The 16,193-nt window shown below is 43.2% G+C and overlaps 2 protein-coding genes across 5 annotated transcripts in view; one reads left to right on the top strand and one right to left on the bottom strand.

Moving 5' to 3' along the window:
- The first annotated feature begins 3,235 nt into the window (after positions 1-3,235).
- LOC131186966 (somatostatin-2-like) lies at positions 3,236-14,182 on the top strand. 4 transcript variants are annotated; one of them, XM_058160987.1, is made up of 5 exons: positions 3,236-3,545; positions 3,653-3,690; positions 4,389-4,510; positions 8,534-8,672; positions 13,964-14,182. In XM_058160987.1, exons 3-5 carry the CDS (start codon positions 4,488-4,490, stop codon positions 14,180-14,182), a joined length of 381 nt encoding a protein of 126 aa, XP_058016970.1. In that variant the 5' UTR covers positions 3,236-3,545; positions 3,653-3,690; positions 4,389-4,487. The 4 variants fall into 4 exon arrangements, with proteins under 4 accessions (XP_058016970.1, XP_058016974.1, XP_058016973.1 ...); XM_058160991.1 differs by lacking the exon at positions 8,534-8,672 and having other exon boundaries at positions 3,236-3,377; positions 4,389-4,506; XM_058160990.1 differs by lacking the exon at positions 8,534-8,672 and having other exon boundaries at positions 3,236-3,450; positions 4,389-4,506.
- Positions 14,154-16,193, bottom strand: part of TARDBP (TAR DNA binding protein) — a 50,104-nt gene continuing 48,064 nt past the window's right edge. Inside the window, exon 7 of the mRNA XM_058160980.1 lies at positions 14,154-14,212. Coding sequence (XP_058016963.1) covers positions 14,169-14,212 — 44 coding nt within the window. The 3' untranslated portion in view covers positions 14,154-14,168. The remainder of the gene's footprint in view (positions 14,213-16,193) is intronic.

Below are 16,193 nucleotides of genomic sequence, written 5' to 3'. Positions count from 1 at the left end.
ATTGTGTTGTAAATGTTGTACCTTGATGAAGGTATCTTTTCTTTTATGTACACTGAGAGCATATGCACCAAAGACAAATTCCTTGTGTGTCCAATCACACTTGGCCAATAAAATTCTAAAAATTCTATTCTAATGTTCAATTTGAAAATGCTATTTCACTTTTGAGCTGGACCAAGGATTTTCCTCCCGCCACCCCCCCACGCCTTACTTCAAAGGCAGTACCTTTAAATCACCGCCAGAGGGTGCTATTCTGCAACAGTTGAGTGTTGAGGTCTTGGCCTAGGCTGGCTGGTTAGTTAGTTAGATGGTGCTGCCCCCTTTTGGATCAGACTGGAATTGAAATTGCTGGTCCTCTGCTCACTTTTTCTTAAAAAAAAACACATCCTGCGATGCTAACGACAGAATTGGAAAGAATGATTGACACCCTCCAGAAAGAAACCAATTGTTTGCATAATACCAGATATTTGGGGGGAGGGGGAGAATAATAGCTGCATGCACTAATGTGCTTAGTTTTTTATGTGCGCCTAATGTGCAAAATAAGACAATAGAACAATTCAGTCATCAGCAACAGAGTTGGAAGGGACCTTGGAAGTCATCTAGTCCAACCCCCTACTGACACAGGAGACCAATACTAGGAATTCAAACTGCCAACCTTTCTGATCGATAAGCTCAGCGTTTTAGCCACTGAGCCACCTTTAAAGGCCAAAAAAAGAAGAAGAATCAAGCCTACAGCACCTGGTACTCCCAGGCAGTCTCCCATCCAAGTACTAACCAGGCCTGACCCTGCTTAGCTTCCAAGGTCAGACGGGATCAGGTGCTGGCAAAAAGCAACCTTCGGCTCGGTCAGGAATAGTAAGGGACGTCAGTGGGTGGAGCTTCCCGCCCTGATGTCCAGGTCAGTGGGCGGAGCTTCCCGCCGGTTTTAGAATAGAATAGAATAGAATAGAATAGAATTTTTTATTGGCCAAGTGTGATTGGACACACAAGGAATTTGTCTTTGGTGCATAGGCTCTCAGTGTACATAAAAGAAAAGATACGTTCATCAAGGAACAACATTTACAATACAAATGATGGTCAATATATCAATATAAATTATAAGGATTGCCAGCAACAAAGTTACAATCATACAGTCATAAGTGGAAAGAGATTGGTGATGGGAACGATGAGAAGATTAATAGTAGTGCAGATTTAGTAAATAGTTTGACAGTGTTGAGGGAATTACTTGTTTAGCAGAGTGATGGCCTTCGGGAAAAAACTGTCCTTGTGTCTAGTTGTTCTGGTGTGCAGTGCTCTATAGCGTCGTTTTGAGGGTACGAGTTGAAACAGTTACTACCGGTTCTTGCGAACCAGTCCAAACCAGGAGTAACCCACTTGATCTTATCATCCGTTCTTCATTGATCAAGGAACAAGCTGCTAGATTTCATGGTGGTCCCTTTCATGGAGCACCTTCTCGAGAATGTTAAGGACTCAAGAGTCAAGGATAGGAAAGTCAATTGGTGTCCATTCCTTGTCTTGGGCCATTACCTTGCCTCGTGCAAGAACTTGGCTTGGTTGCTCAGGACTTCTGGTCTTGGTCAACTTGGGATGCAATGGCTATGAAAAAAAACCAGGCAGAACCTTTCTCTCTTAACAGCCCGATCCTTCCTGGAGCCTCCTAACCTGGACTGCTCTTTTCCATGAGAAAACATGCACAAGGGGGTGGCGCAGCTTGCTGTGTCTAAGAGCTGTCAGGAGACCTGGGGGGGTGGGGGGGAGAGAGATGACACCAAAGAGGGCAACTCAAAGAAGAACCTTCGTTTTTACGCCGTCGTCGCTTCTTCAACTGTATCACAGATGCTTAATGGAGCAGAGCGAGAATTAACAGCCCGTATTTAAAGAGGAAGAAGTCATCTGGAAACACAATCCTGACTAAAAAGCGTGGTAATTATTATTATTATTTCTTTCTTTCTTTCAATAGGAAGTACCTACTGGTCAAACAGATGGTAAACAAAGAGTAAGTACAAAAGAGTACCACGGGGACAGTTGAACATATCAAAAATGACCTCCCCATATTCAACATACCCCATATTTTTCGGAGTATAAGCAGTGGTGAGTTTCAGCCGGTTCACAGCGATTCGGGAGAGCTGGTTGCTAACTTTCTAAGCAGTTTGGAGAACTGGAAGAAATCTCCTTTTGTTTTTTTTTCCACTTAACAGGTCTAATCCTGTAAGGAAGGCAGGAAGGATATGTTCAGGTAAGCCTCCCTTGCCAGCAGCATATACCCATTGAGTCTGTGGGTGGATTTTTTTCCTGGATTTGGCCATTGGGAACAGAATAGAATAGAATAGAATAGAATAGAATAGAATAGAATAGAATAGAATAGAATAGAATAGAATAGAATAGAATAGAATAGAATAGAATAAAATAGAATAGAATTTTATTGGCCAAGTGTGATTGGACACACAAGGAATTTGTCTTGGTGCATATGCTCTCAGTGTACATAAAAGAAAAGATACGTTCATCAAGGTACAACATTTACAACACAATTGATGGTCAATATATCAATATAAATCATAAGGATTGCCAGCAATAAGTTATAGTCATACAGTCATAAGTGGAAAGAGATTGGTGATGGGAACTATGAAACGATTAATAGTAGTGCAGATTCAGTAAATAGTCTGACAGTGTTGAGGGAATTATTTGTTTAGCAGAGTGATGGCCTTCGGGAAAAAACTGTCCTTGTGTCTAGTTGTTCTGGTGTGCAGTGCTCTATAGCGTCATTTTGAGGGTACGAGTTGAAACAGTTACTACCGGTTCTTGCGAACCAGTCCAAACCAAGAGTAACCCACTTGATCTTATCATCCGTTCTTCATTGATCAAGGAACAAGCTGCTAGATTTCATGGTGGTCCCTTTCATGGAGCACCTTCTCGAGAATGTTAAGGACTCAAGAGTCAAGGATAGGAAAGTCAATTGGTGTCCATTCCTTGTCTTGGGCCATTACCTTGCCTCGTGCAAGAACTTGGCTTGGTTGCTCAGGACTTCTGGTCTTGGTCAACTTGGGATGCAATGGCTATGAAAAAAAACCAGGCAGAACCTTTCTCTCTTAACAGCCCGATCCTTCCTGGAGCCTCCTAACCTGGACTGCTCTTTTCCATGAGAAAGCATGCACAAGGGGGTGGCGCAGCTTGCTGTGTCTAAGAGCTGTCAGGAGACCTGGGGGGGTGGGGGGGAGAGAGATGACACCAAAGAGGGCAACTCAAAGAAGAACCTTCGTTTTTACGCCGTCGTCGCTTCTTCAACTGTATCACAGATGCTTAATGGAGCAGAGCGAGAATTAACAGCCCGTATTTAAAGAGGAAGAAGTCATCTGGAAACACAATCCTGACTAAAAAGCGTGGTAATTATTATTATTTTTTCTTTCTTTCTTTCAATAGGAAGTACCTACTGGTCAAACAGATGGTAAACAAAGAGTAAGTACAAAAGAGTACCACGGGGACAGTTGAACATATCAAAAATGACCTCCCCATATTCAACATACCCCATATTTTTCGGAGTATAAGCAGTGGTGAGTTTCAGCCGGTTCACAGCGATTTGGGAGAGCTGGTTGCTAACTTTCTAAGCAGTTTGGAGAACTGGAAGAAATCTCCTTTTGTTTTTTTTTCCACTTAACAGGTCTAATCCTGTAAGGAAGGCAGGAAGGATATGTTCAGGTAAGCCTCCCTTGCCAGCAGCATATACCCATTGAGTCTGTGGGTGGATTTTTTTCCTGGATTTGGCCATTGGGAACAGAACAGAATAGAATAGAATAGAATAGAATAGAATAGAATAGAATAGAATAGAATAGAATAGAATAGAATAGAATAGAATAAAATAGAATAGAATTTTATTGGCCAAGTGTGATTGGACACACAAGGAATTTGTCTTGGTGCATATGCTCTCAGTGTACATAAAAGAAAAGATACGTTCATCAAGGTACAACATTTACAACACAATTGATGGTCAATATATCAATATAAATCATAAGGATTGCCAGCAATAAGTTATAGTCATACAGTCATAAGTGGAAAGAGATTGGTGATGGGAACTATGAAACGATTAATAGTAGTGCAGATTCAGTAAATAGTCTGACAGTGTTGAGGGAATTATTTGTTTAGCAGAGTGATGGCCTTCGGGGAAAAACTGTTCTTGTGTCTAGTTGTTCTGGTGTGCAGTGCTCTATAGCGTCCTTTTGAGGGTAGTAGTTGAAACAGTTTATGTCCAGGATGCGAGGGATCTGTAAATATTTTCACGGCCCCCTTCTTGATTCGTGCAGTATACAGGTCCTCAATGGAAGGCAGGTTGGTAGTAATTATTTTTTCTGCAGTTCTAATTATCCTCTGAAGTCTGTGTCTTTCTTGCTGGGTTGCAGAACCGAACCAGACAGTTATAGAGGTGCAAATGACAGACTCAATAATTCCGCTGTAGAATTGGATCAGCAGCTCCTTGGCAGAGGGCAGGACAAGAAGCAATGGAGGAATTTCCTGACAGTAAGTACGTAGGATTAATCAAGGGAATAGCTTGCCTGTTGGGAGCTGTGGGTGCTGCATCGTTGAAGGTGTTCAAGAAAAAAACAAAAACTGGACAATCATTTCTCCAGAATAGTACCAGGACTCCTGTTATGGGTGGGGAGTTGCAGTAGAGCAGGGGTCTCCAACCTTGGCAACTTTAAGCCTGGCAGACTTCAACTCCCAGAATTCCCCAGCCAGCTTAGCTTAGTTTAGCTTAGTTTAGCTTAGCTTTGCTTTGCTCTGCTCTGCTCTGCTTTGCTTTGGAATTCTGGCAGTTGAAGTCCTCCAGGTTTAAAGTTGCCAAGGTTGGAGACCCGTGGAGTAGAGGACCTCCGAGGTCCCTTCCAGCCCCATGACTCTATGGTTGCATGAAAACCTGGCCAGGTTCAGCCAGGTTCCTTATCCCTTCTTGGAGGAGAAATCCGCCTCTGTCCAAGGTGCTGAAAGACGTTCACCTTCCACAATTTTGAAGAGCACCGTGCAGCTTTCACAATCCATCCCCCCAATTAACTGCACAATTGTTATTGTGTGATTGGACCCTAATTGTGCTCTAATGTTGTAACATTATCTCACGAGGGTATGTGTGTGTGTGCGTGTTGCTTTGCTGGCTGAGGTATTCTGGGAGTTGAAGTCCACAAGTCTTAAAGTAGCCCAGGTTGGAGACCCCTGGTCCATGGCGAAGCCAGATTCACTTAACAACTTGTTACTAACAAGAGTTGAGTTAACAACATGGGATTAACAGAGGTGAGACTCTAGAAAGAGTGCAGAGAAGAGCAACGAAGATGATCAGGGGACTGGAGGGTAAAATATATAGAGAACGGTTGCAGGAACTTGGTATGTCTCGTTTAATGAAAAGAAGGACTAGGGGAGACATGATAGCAGTGTTCCAATATCTCACGGGCTGCCACAAAGAAGAGGGAGTCAAGCTATTCTCCAAAGCACCTGAAGGCAGGACAAGAAGCAATGGGTGGAAACTAATCAAGGAGAGAAGCAACTTTAGAACTAAGGAGAAATTTCCTGAGAGTTCCACAATTAATCTGTGGAACGATTTATCTCCAGAAGTTGTGAATGCTCCAACAATGGAGGTTTTTAAGAAGAGATTGGACAGCCATTTGTCTGAAAAGCTATCGGGTTTCCTGCCTGCGCAGAAGGTTGGACTAGAAGGCCTCTAAGGTCCCTTCCAGCTCTGTTATTCTATATTCTGTGTTCCAACTTAACAACTGCAGTGATTTACTTAACAACGGCGGTAAGAAAGATCTTATAAAACGGGGCAAAAATTCACTGGACAAAGTTCTCAGTTCGCATTAGGTATTTTGGGCTCAATTGAGTTCGTTAGCTGAGAACTACCTGCAATATCTCTAGCAACATATCAGGGTGGGTGTATGCGTGTGCTTTTCACTTCTACCTTCTACGGAGGTATCTTACATAATTTGCCCTCCTGGGCTTTCGGTTATTGGCTATTTCAAATTTTTTTTTTTTATTCAAAAAGTTTTACAAAAATTTTTTTCCCTTTTCCTTCCCTTCACAACCTCTCCCCGACTTCCCGGAACGAGCACAAGGTATAGTTAAAAATAAAACAAACATATGCTAAAATTTTTCATCCCAACTTAATTGTACTACAATCATCAATTCCTAACTTCCCCAAAAGCAATCAAAAATAATACATCATAATCATTCAAAAACAGTCTGATAACTCTTAGTCTGATATCTACGTTGAATATAGTCAATCCATTTTTTCCATTCCTTTAAGTATCTTTCTTGCGTATTGTCTTTCAAAAAGGCTGATATCTTCGCCATCTCAGCCAAATTGGCAACTTTCAATATCCATTCTTCGCTATTTCAAATTTTTATCCTGCAATTCAGAAGAATAGGGTTCTTTAAAACTGCCATTTATGGATCTATTCAATTTTCATGGATATGTTCTTTCAAGGAACATTACAGCCCTGGGCTTAGCATTGCAACGTATGTTGTATTCTGAACAAGGGTAACTAACAAGGGAGTTTTTATAGGCAAAGACATCGTCCTAAAAATCTTTCCAGCCCAAAGAGAAGTCCAGCAGGAAACCACGATAGCAGGTTTGTTCACCAAACAAGGCAGATGTATAAAGATGACAAATGGCAGCAGTAGATTAATCAACTAAAAACTTTAGCATATTTATCGGGGGGAGGTAAATGAAGAAGAGAAGAAAAGGAGAATGGATGCTAAATGGATGCTGTTTTGAAAGCCAGGGTGATGTTTCATATTTCATCATTCTGATCAGAATGATAAAATATCCCCACCAGCCATTCTTCATTCTTTGATAAAACTAGTGTTCTGACCAAGGGTGAAATGCTCCCGGTTTGGACCGGATCAGCTGATCTGGTAGTAATGGCAGTGGGTGGTTTGGAGAACCGGTAGCAAAAATTCCTCACCCCACCCCACCCCCATGCCCAGCTGAGCCACAAGATCATCAGAGGCTCTTTTTTTTTTTTTTTACTTTTAAAAGCATTTTTTAAAAGGTAAAAAAGCTGAAGCCGGCTAGGCAAAAAATGAGGGGTGTAAGCAAAAAATGGGGAGGTGGGTGGTTCATTTGAGAGAGAGAGAGAGAGAGAGAGACAGAGAGAGAGAGAGAGAGAGGGAGAGAAAGAAAGAGAGAGAGAGAAAGAAAGAAAGAAAAAGAAAGAAAGAAAGAAAGAAAGAAAGAAAGAAAGAAAGAAAGAAAGAAAGAAAGAGAAAGAAAGAAATTATTATTATTCAGTATTATTTTTAATTTATTGTATGTCTATTACTGGTTGATGACCATAATTAAGTTTATATTCTATTCTATTCTATTCTGTTCTGTTCTGTTCCATTCCGTTCCATTCCATTCCATTCTATTCTATTCTATTCTATTCTACTATCCCTGTCCTACTCTCCTCATTTATTCGTACTCATTTTCTATGTTCATGTCCGTGTTTATACTTATACCTGTTGTCCCATACATGTCTGACAAACTAAATAAAGAAAATAAAAATAAATTAAAAAATAATAAAATAAAAATAGAAGAGAAGAGAATTCTTTATGGGCCAAGTGTGATTGGATACACAAGGAATTTGTCTTGGTGCATAGGCTCTCAATGTACATAAAAGAAAAGATACGTTCATCAAGAATCATAAGGTACCATACTTAGTGATAGTCATAGGGAACAAATTAGCAATCGAATCATATCATATATCAGAATAGAACAGAACAGAACAGAATAGAATAGAATAGAATTTTTTATTGGCCGTGTGATTGGACGCACAAGGAATTTGTCTTTGGGGCATACGCTCTCAGTGTACATAAAAGAAAAGATACGTTCATCAAGGTACAACATTTACAACACTTAATGATAGTCATAGGGTACAAATAAGCAATCAGGAAACAATCAATATCAATATAAATCGTTAGGACACAAGCAACAAAGTTATAGTCGTAAGTAGAAGGAGATGGTAGTGGGAACGATGAGAAGATTAATAGTAGTGCAGATTTAGTAAATAGTTTGACAGTGTTAAGGGAATTATTTGTTTAGCAGAGTGAGGGCGTTCGGGAAAAAACTGTTCTTGTGTCTAGTTGTTCTGGTGTAGCATCGTTTTGAGGGTAGGCGTTGAAACAGTTTATGTCCAGGATAAGAATGGAATGAATAGAAGCATGGAAGGAGACTCTAATGTTTCTGTATCCAGCTCTGGAATTTTTTCTCAGTTTCCAGAGGTAAGAATATAGGGAGGGGAGGGGGAAAATCTGTCTAATTTCAATCATCATCACCATCATCATCCAGTGGAATTATCTGATCCCCTCCGGTTTCTGCTGTCATCTCACAAGTATCCCCTGGGGTTTGTTCCTACTTCTGGGTTCTCATTCCTCAAAACAGCTGATGCTGTCTCAAATCTCATTGGCTTGGAAGAAAGCTTTCCCCAGCTCTTGTCACCTGGCACAGCTCAGGGAGGGCTTTATAAAAGGCGATGCAGCAACCGGGCAGAGTATACTGAAGCTGGTCTCTGCCTCGCAGCTTCTCTCTCGCAAAAGCTCCCCGAAATTTATCCATCATGCCGACGGTGGGCAGGTGTGTTGCGGTGCTTCTGCTAACCTGGGCTATGTGCGCGGCTGCTCCGCCGGGAGAAGATAACTTTTCTGCACAGACCAGCAGGGTGAGTTGGGTGAGTGGGTGGGAGAGGGAGAGAGAAACGACATTCCTTCTTCAATATTTGAAGAAGAGGAGGCTTTTAAGGAAAGCGGGCTTTCGAAAGAATAATGGAATAATCCACGGTTCTGGCTGGAGGGACATCAGGGCATGAAAAAGATTTGTGTGGCGAATCTTTTTTGGTGAAATTTTGGGGGGAAGATATAAAAAAACTGGCTGGATGAAATAACTGGGCAGAAAATAGAAGAGGGGGAAAAAACAAACCCAGAACTATTCCTATTGGGCATTCTGGAAGGGAAAATAGAAAAAAAATATATAATATATCGTATGACACATATTGACGGCATGTAGAATTCGGATAGCACAGAATTGGAAACATTCAGATATCTCACCGGATCAAATTATAATTAAAAATAATATATGAATGCGCAGAAACGGAGAGATTTATGGATGGAAAAGAAGGAGAGGCAAGATACTGAGTTCTCTTGAATATGGAATAGATGATATTCCTGGCTGGAGAGCAAGCATAAAACTTAAGGGAGATTTTTGTCATGAGACTGAATTCTGAATAGAGGTTAAAATAATGTAAATAAGAATGTTGGTTTATAGAGATACTTAGAAGTAGAATCCGTATACAGAGGTTAAATAGGATAAGAGAGACCGAAGTAGGAGTACATCATAATGTAATTTTGATGCGTTTGTTTTTGTTTTATATTTTTTGGTTTTTGTGTATTGTGTGTGTTGATGTTGTTGTTTTGTATCGTGTATTTTAACTTTGGAAATTTAATATTATTTTTTTTAAAAAGAAAAAGATTTGTGTGCATTAGGTGGTCCCTATGAAGGAATCATAAGGGACGTGGTGGCTCAGGGGCTAAGACGCTGAGCTTGTCGATCGAAAGGTCGGCAGTTCAGCGGTTCGAATCCCGAGCGCCACATAACGGGGTGAACTCCCGTGACTTGTCCCAGCTTCTGCCAACCTAGCAGTTCGAAAGCAGGTAAAAAATGCAAGTAGAAAAAAATAGGGACCACCTTTGGTGGGAAGGGAACAGCGTTCCGTGGGCCTTTTGGTGTCCAGTCAAGCCGGCCACATGACCACGGAGACGTCTTCGGACAGCGCTGGCTCTTCGGCTTTGAAACGGAAGTGAGCACCGCCTCCTAGAGTCGGGAACGACTAGCACAGATGTGCGAGGGGAAACCTTTACCTTTTATGAAGAGACAAACATATAAGGGGCCGGGGGGGAGAGAGATAACTGATCAGAAAGTAGAGATGCAGGCTTTTAGTCTCGTCTTCATTTGAGAACTGCGGAAAGGAGGAAGGGTAATAGAGTTTTAAAGAGTAACAATGCCAGCTTTCATGAGTTCCCTCGAAAGTCAGTTTCCCGGAGCTCAATGGGCCCTCTCGCCACAGAAGGGAGAAAAGGGGGGGAGAGAGACGATACGCACACCGTCTGAGAGAAAATGGCAGAATCCCGGGCTTCATTAGCCTGCCCCCCCAAGACAAATGCAAACCGGGGCAGATTCTTTTCTAAATAACCTCTCTCGGGATCATCTAAATCCCTTTGAGAGACGTACGCGGCTGGTGGCTTGGGTTAGGAATGGACATTTTATTTACACGCTGGTAGAGCAGTGGCGAAGCTTTCCAGAGACCGAGTGCCCAAACTGCAACCCAAAATCCCACTTATTGATCGCAAAAGGGCCAACGGCCATAAACTTCACCCGAATAATGAAGTTTTATGACCTAAAATCATGATAAACAAGGCAGAGTTCAGCTAATTGCTCTAAGAGAAAAAAAAACGTGAGAAATGCACTTTTATGCCCCTTTGGTGTGTTTTTTTCCTGCTTTTGAATTATTATGTTTAGCAGCAATATCATTTCTCTTTCCCTGCCTGTCTCTTCCCCACTCTTTCTCTCTTTCTCTTTCCCTCCCTCCCCCTCTCTTCCTCTGTTCCTCTCCCTCTTTCTCTCTCTTCCTCGCCCTCCCTCTCTCCCTCCCTCCCTCTTTCCTACCTCCCTCTCTCTCCCCCTTTCTCTTTCCCTCTCCCTCTCTCTCTTTCCCTCTTTCCTCCCTCTCTTTCTCTCTTCCCCTCCCTCCCTTTCCTTCCTCCCTCTCTCTCCCTGTCTCTATCTCTCCCTGTCTCTTTCCCTCCCTCCTTCTCTTCCTCTCCCTCCCTCTTTCTTCCCTCCCTCTCTCTCCCCCTTTCTCTTTCCCTCCCTCTCTCTTTCCTCCCTCCCTCCCTCTCTCCCCCTTTCTTTCCCTCTCTTCCCTCCCTCCTCTCTTCCTCCTCCATCTCTCCCCTTTCTCTTTCCCGCCTCCCTTTCCCCCTCTCTCTCTCTCTCTCTTCCTCCTCCCTCTCTCTTCCTCTCTTCCTCCCTCCCTCTCTCTCCCCCTCTCTCTTTCTCTTTCCCTTCCTCTCTCTCTCTCTCTCTCTTTCCCTCCCTCTCTCCCCTGAGAGAGAAACATGATGGAGCTGGGCTGGGGCAATGGCGCACATGCCCATAGAAAGGGCTCTTGGTGTCACCTCTGGCAGGCGTCCCATAAGTTTGCCACCACTGCGCTATCAGCTCATAGAAAATTTAAACCCAGGCTCTTCCAGCGGGAAGGGTCAGGATCAAGTAGGGAGAAATCCTCCTGCAAGGACTTGTTACGCATAGTTTGAAGAAAAAAAATAGAATTAGCTGCTTTTTTAATATTCTCACTTACCGTGGAGAGCCCAGTGCCACAGCGATCACTGCAGATGGCTCTTAAACCTATTGGAGGGATGTCCTTTCAAAAGATATCTTGAGAGCCCCTAGGACAAGGGGTCGGCAACCTTAAACACTCAAAAGAGCCATTTGGACCCGTTTCCCCACAGAAAAGAAGACACCGGGAGCCACAAAACCCTTTGGGCATCTAAAATGAAGAAAACGCTGCATATATCGGGGTTGTTTTTTTTTTTTAACCTTTATGCTATGTATTAAAAAAAAAAAACTATAACATGTTGCATTTACGAAATCAACGAACTGCTCCACAGAAAACTAATTTTTATTTCGGCATGCAACACAATCATTTTGAACTCCCCCCCCCTCCAAAAAACGGGTCAAAAAAATAAACACTGCCGGTTGTGACGCATAGTTTGAGCGACAGGGAGCCGCAGCAGAGCGATGAAAGAGCCTCAGGTGGCTCCAGAGCCGCAGGTTGCTGACTTCTGCCTTAGGGGATCACTCCGGTGATCTAGAATTGAAACAAGGGCAACCCGAGTGAAAGGAGCGATTGTCCTTTGAGCACAGGTGATCCAAGGAGGGGCCCAGGAGGAGGTTCACTTCTATTCCCACCGGCTTCCGAAGCTTGGGAGGGCCAACTCGCCACGGGGCAAGAGTTACACTAGTATCAAAGAAATAGTAGAATAATTGAAGAAAGGATGCAGAAGGAGGGACAAAATCAAGCGTGAATGGCAAAAAAAAATGTAAAATATTTTTTTTAAATTAAATGAATTACACTGAATTCTTGAATTGGCCCCGCAGCGAGTTGGGCGTGGCGAATTGCCTGCGGCGAGTTGTCCCATCCTGGGGAAAGGAGCATAAAATCTCAGATAGACCTGTTGTGCCAGGAAACGTGAAATCAAGCCCCGACTTCTTGGGTGGTGGAAAGTTTTGGTTGGAAACAGAAGGAAGCTGGCTTGAAAATGCGGGTGGTTTCTTTAGGGAGGTTTTCCAGCTGTTTTTTTTTTTTCCTCTAGCTAGCCCAGGAGTCGGCAACCTGTGGCTCTGGAGCCGCATGCGGCTCTTTCACTCCTCTGCTATGGCTCGCTGTCACTCAAAATGTGTCACAACTGCCAAGGTGCGACACCCGCCGGCATGTGATTTATTGAGCTTTTCAACTCCCGGTAGGCCAAACATGGGTAAATCCAAGAAAAGAAGAAAGTTTCAGAAGAAAACAGAACATTTAATTCAACTACATAGGCTTGTTTTGTGGCTGCTCAAGAAATAGTCAGGCACGGGAAGGGATTTTGTGGTTCCCGGTGTTTTCTTTTCTGTGGGAAACGGGTCCAAATGGCTCTTTTGAGTGTTGAAGGTTGCAGGCCCACTGAGCTAGCCTACGGCCCTGAAATTCCCTGGATTTCCACCTAACTGGGTCCAAACCAGATCGAGCGGCGTTTAGCTTTTCAAGCTATGCTCAGACAATGAATAGGATTCAGTAACAAGAGTTGGAAGGGACCTTGGAGGTCATCTAGTCCAACTCCCTGATCCAACCCTGTACTAGGGATTCGAACCGCCGAACGGCCGGCCTTTCTGATTGACGAGCTCAGCGTCTTAAGCCACTGAGCCGCCTGGTCAGGCTCCCCTTGGGAGGAGGAGGAAGTCCCTTGTGAATGCCATAGACCTGTCGTTTCTACTGTGTTCTCAACTTACGACCGTTCATTTAGTGGCCGTCCGAAGTTACGACGGCACTGAAAAACGTGACTTAGGTCTGTTTTTCAGAGTTACGGTCTCAGCAGCACCTGTGATCAAAACTCAGACCCTTGACTCACATTTATGACCGTTGCTGCGTCCCGGGATCGTCGTTGGCGATCTTCCGACAAGCAAAGTCAGAATCTGGGGAGCCGGATTCACTTCGCAACCGCGTTACTAATTTAGCATCCGCAGCGATTCGCTGTGAGGGGGAAGGTCATGACTTACCTGCATGTGTGTCCAATCACACTTGGCCAATAAAATTCTATTCTATTCTATTCTATTCTATTCTATAAGTAGGAAGGGGTCTGTCTTGAAAACCTAACAGTGGATGTGATTATCATCATCTCTACGTGGGGTGTTTTTTTTTTGGAACCCCCCCCCTTTTAAAAGAAAACCCCTTTTCTACAAGGATGAAAGGGGGGCACGGTGGCTCAGTGGCTAAGACGCTGAGCTTGTCGATCGAAAGGTCGGCAGTTTGGCGGTTCGAATCCCTAGTGCTGCCGTGTAAGGGGATGAGCTCCTGTGACTTGTCCCAGCTTCTGCCAACCTAGCAGTTCGAAAGCAGGTAAAAAAAATGCAAGTAGGAAAAAATTAGGGACCACCTTTGGTGGGAAGGGAACAGCGTTCCGTGGGCCTTTTGGTGTCCAGTCACGCCGGCCACATGACCACGGAGACGTCTTCGGACAGCGCTGGCTCTTCGGCTTTGAAACGGAGATGAGCACCGGCCCCTAGAGTCGGGAACGACTAGCCCAGACGTGCGAGGGGAACCTTTACCTTTTTAACCTTTTAAAAGGATGAACAAAATATCTCACCGCGCCTTCTCTGGTTTTTTTTCCCTCTCTCTCCTGCCTCCTTCCCGACCATCAGGAGCAACTCAAAGCTCAGAAAAGCCTCGTCCTGAAGATGCTAGCGGGGCTCCTCAACAGCGTCGACGCAGACCGCGACGCCTTCGCCGATTTCGAAGATCCGCCGGGACGCAAACTGGAGGACGAGCCCTTGACGCTGGGGCAGTCGCCGCACCTCAGCCCGCGAGACCGCAAAACTCCGTGCAAAAACTTCTTTTGGAAAACTTTCACGGCCTGCTAACAAAGCCGCAGCGTCTGGAGCTTGCTCTTGCTGTGTTGTATTGTTGGGCCAGTAAAAAAAAAAAAAAAAAAGAAATCGCAGCCTGTGTGACTCCTGCCTATCCAGAGGAGTCTCGATCTGCAGACAGGGGTGGGTGGGTGGGTGGGTGGGAGTGGGAGGTGGGGAAGGGGCTTTCCCATCACATTTTGCAACCTAAGCAAGCCCACCACGGCACTTTGCAAGGAGGCTGCAAGTCCGACGGGAGGATTGAAGGCGAAAGGCTGGGTCGGTCGATTGCCAATCACTTCCCATCCCTGCCTGGTCTTGCTAAGCTGTAGCCTCTTCCTTTCTGTGGCTTTGCCCTTCCTTTTCTTTCGGCTTTTCTCCTTTCTCTCATCGAAGCAGAAAGTCTGATTTTTTTTGTGATGATTTAATTGACAAATAAAGCATGGCCTGAGGACATTGGGATGCACAATCATGTTTATTTTCCCGTCTCTCTCTCTCTCTCACACACACACACACATTCTCATTCTTTCTCTCTGTTTCTCATTCTCTCTCTCTCTCATTTTCTCTCTCATTCTCTCTCTCTCTCACACACACACTTTCTTTCTTTCTCATTCTCTCATTCTCTGTTTCTCATTCTCTCTCTTTCTCTGTTTCTCATTCTCTGTTTCTCATTCTCTTTCTCTCTCACACACACACTTTCTTTCTTTCTTTCTCATTCTCTCTGTTTCTCATTTTCTCTCCCTGTTTTTCATTCTTTCTCATTCTTTCTCATTATCTCTCTCTCTCACACACATTCTTTCTCTTTCTCATTCTCTCTGTTTCTCATTTTCTTCTTTCTCATTCTCTCTCTTTCTCACACTCTCTTTTTCGTTGTCTCTTTCTCTTTCTCTCTCTCACACATACACTCATTCTTTCTTTCTTTCTCATTCTCTCTCACTCTCTCTCATTCTCTGTTTCTCATTTTCTCTGTTTCTCATTCTCTCTCACACACACACTTTCTTTCTTTCTTTCTTTCTTTCTCATTCTCTCTGTTTCTCATTCTCTCTCACTCTCTCTCTCATTCTGTTTCTCATTTTCTCTGTTTCTCATTCTCTCTCACACACACACTTTCTTTCTTTCTTTCTTTCTTTCTTTCTTTCTTTCTTTCTCATTCTCTCTGTTTCTCATTCTCTCTCACTCTCTCTCTCATTCTGTTTCTCATTTTCTCTGTTTCTCATTCTCTCTCACACACACACTTTCTTTCTTTCTTTCTCATTCTCTCTGTTTCTCATTTTCTCTCCCTGTTTTTCATTCTTTTTCATTCTTTCTCATTATCTCTCTCTCACACACACATTCTTTCTCTTTCTCATTCTCTCTCTGTTTCTCATTTTCTTCTTTCTCATTCTCTCTCTTTCTCACACTCTCTTTTTTGTTGTCTCTCTCTTTCTCTCTCTCACACACACTCATTCTTTCTTTCTTTCTCATTCTCTCTCTTTCTCATTCTTTCTCACTCTCATTCTCTGTTTCTCATTTTCTGTTTCTCATTCTCTCTCACACACACACTTTCTTTCTTTCTTTCTCATTCTCTCTGTTTCTCATTTTCTCTCTCTCTTTCATTCTTTTTCATTCTTTCTCATTATCTCTCTCTCACACACACATTCTTTCTCTTTCTCATTCTCTCTCTGTTTCTCATTTTCTTCTTTCTCATTCTCTCTCTTTCTCACACTCTCTTTTTCGTTGTCTCTTTCTCTTTCTCTCTCTCACACACACACTCATTCTTTCTTTCTTTCTCATTCTCTCTCTTTCTCATTCTTTCTCACTCTCATTCTCTGTTTCTCATTTTCTCTGTTTCTCATTCTCTTTCTCTCTCACACACACACTTTCTTTCTTTCTTTCTCATTCTCTCTGTTTCTCATTTTCTCTCTCTGTTTTTTATTCTTTCTCATTCTTTCTCATTCTTTCTCATTATCTCTCTCACACACACATTCTTTCTCTTTCTCTTTCTCATTCTCTCTCTTTTCTCATTTTCTCTCTTTCTCACACTCTT

Source organism: Ahaetulla prasina, chromosome 18, assembly GCF_028640845.1.
Source record: "Ahaetulla prasina isolate Xishuangbanna chromosome 18, ASM2864084v1, whole genome shotgun sequence".
Taxonomy (NCBI): domain Eukaryota; kingdom Metazoa; phylum Chordata; class Lepidosauria; order Squamata; family Colubridae; genus Ahaetulla; species Ahaetulla prasina.
Note: the sequence above shows the minus strand (reverse complement) of the source record. Positions and strands in the feature narration are given on the sequence as shown.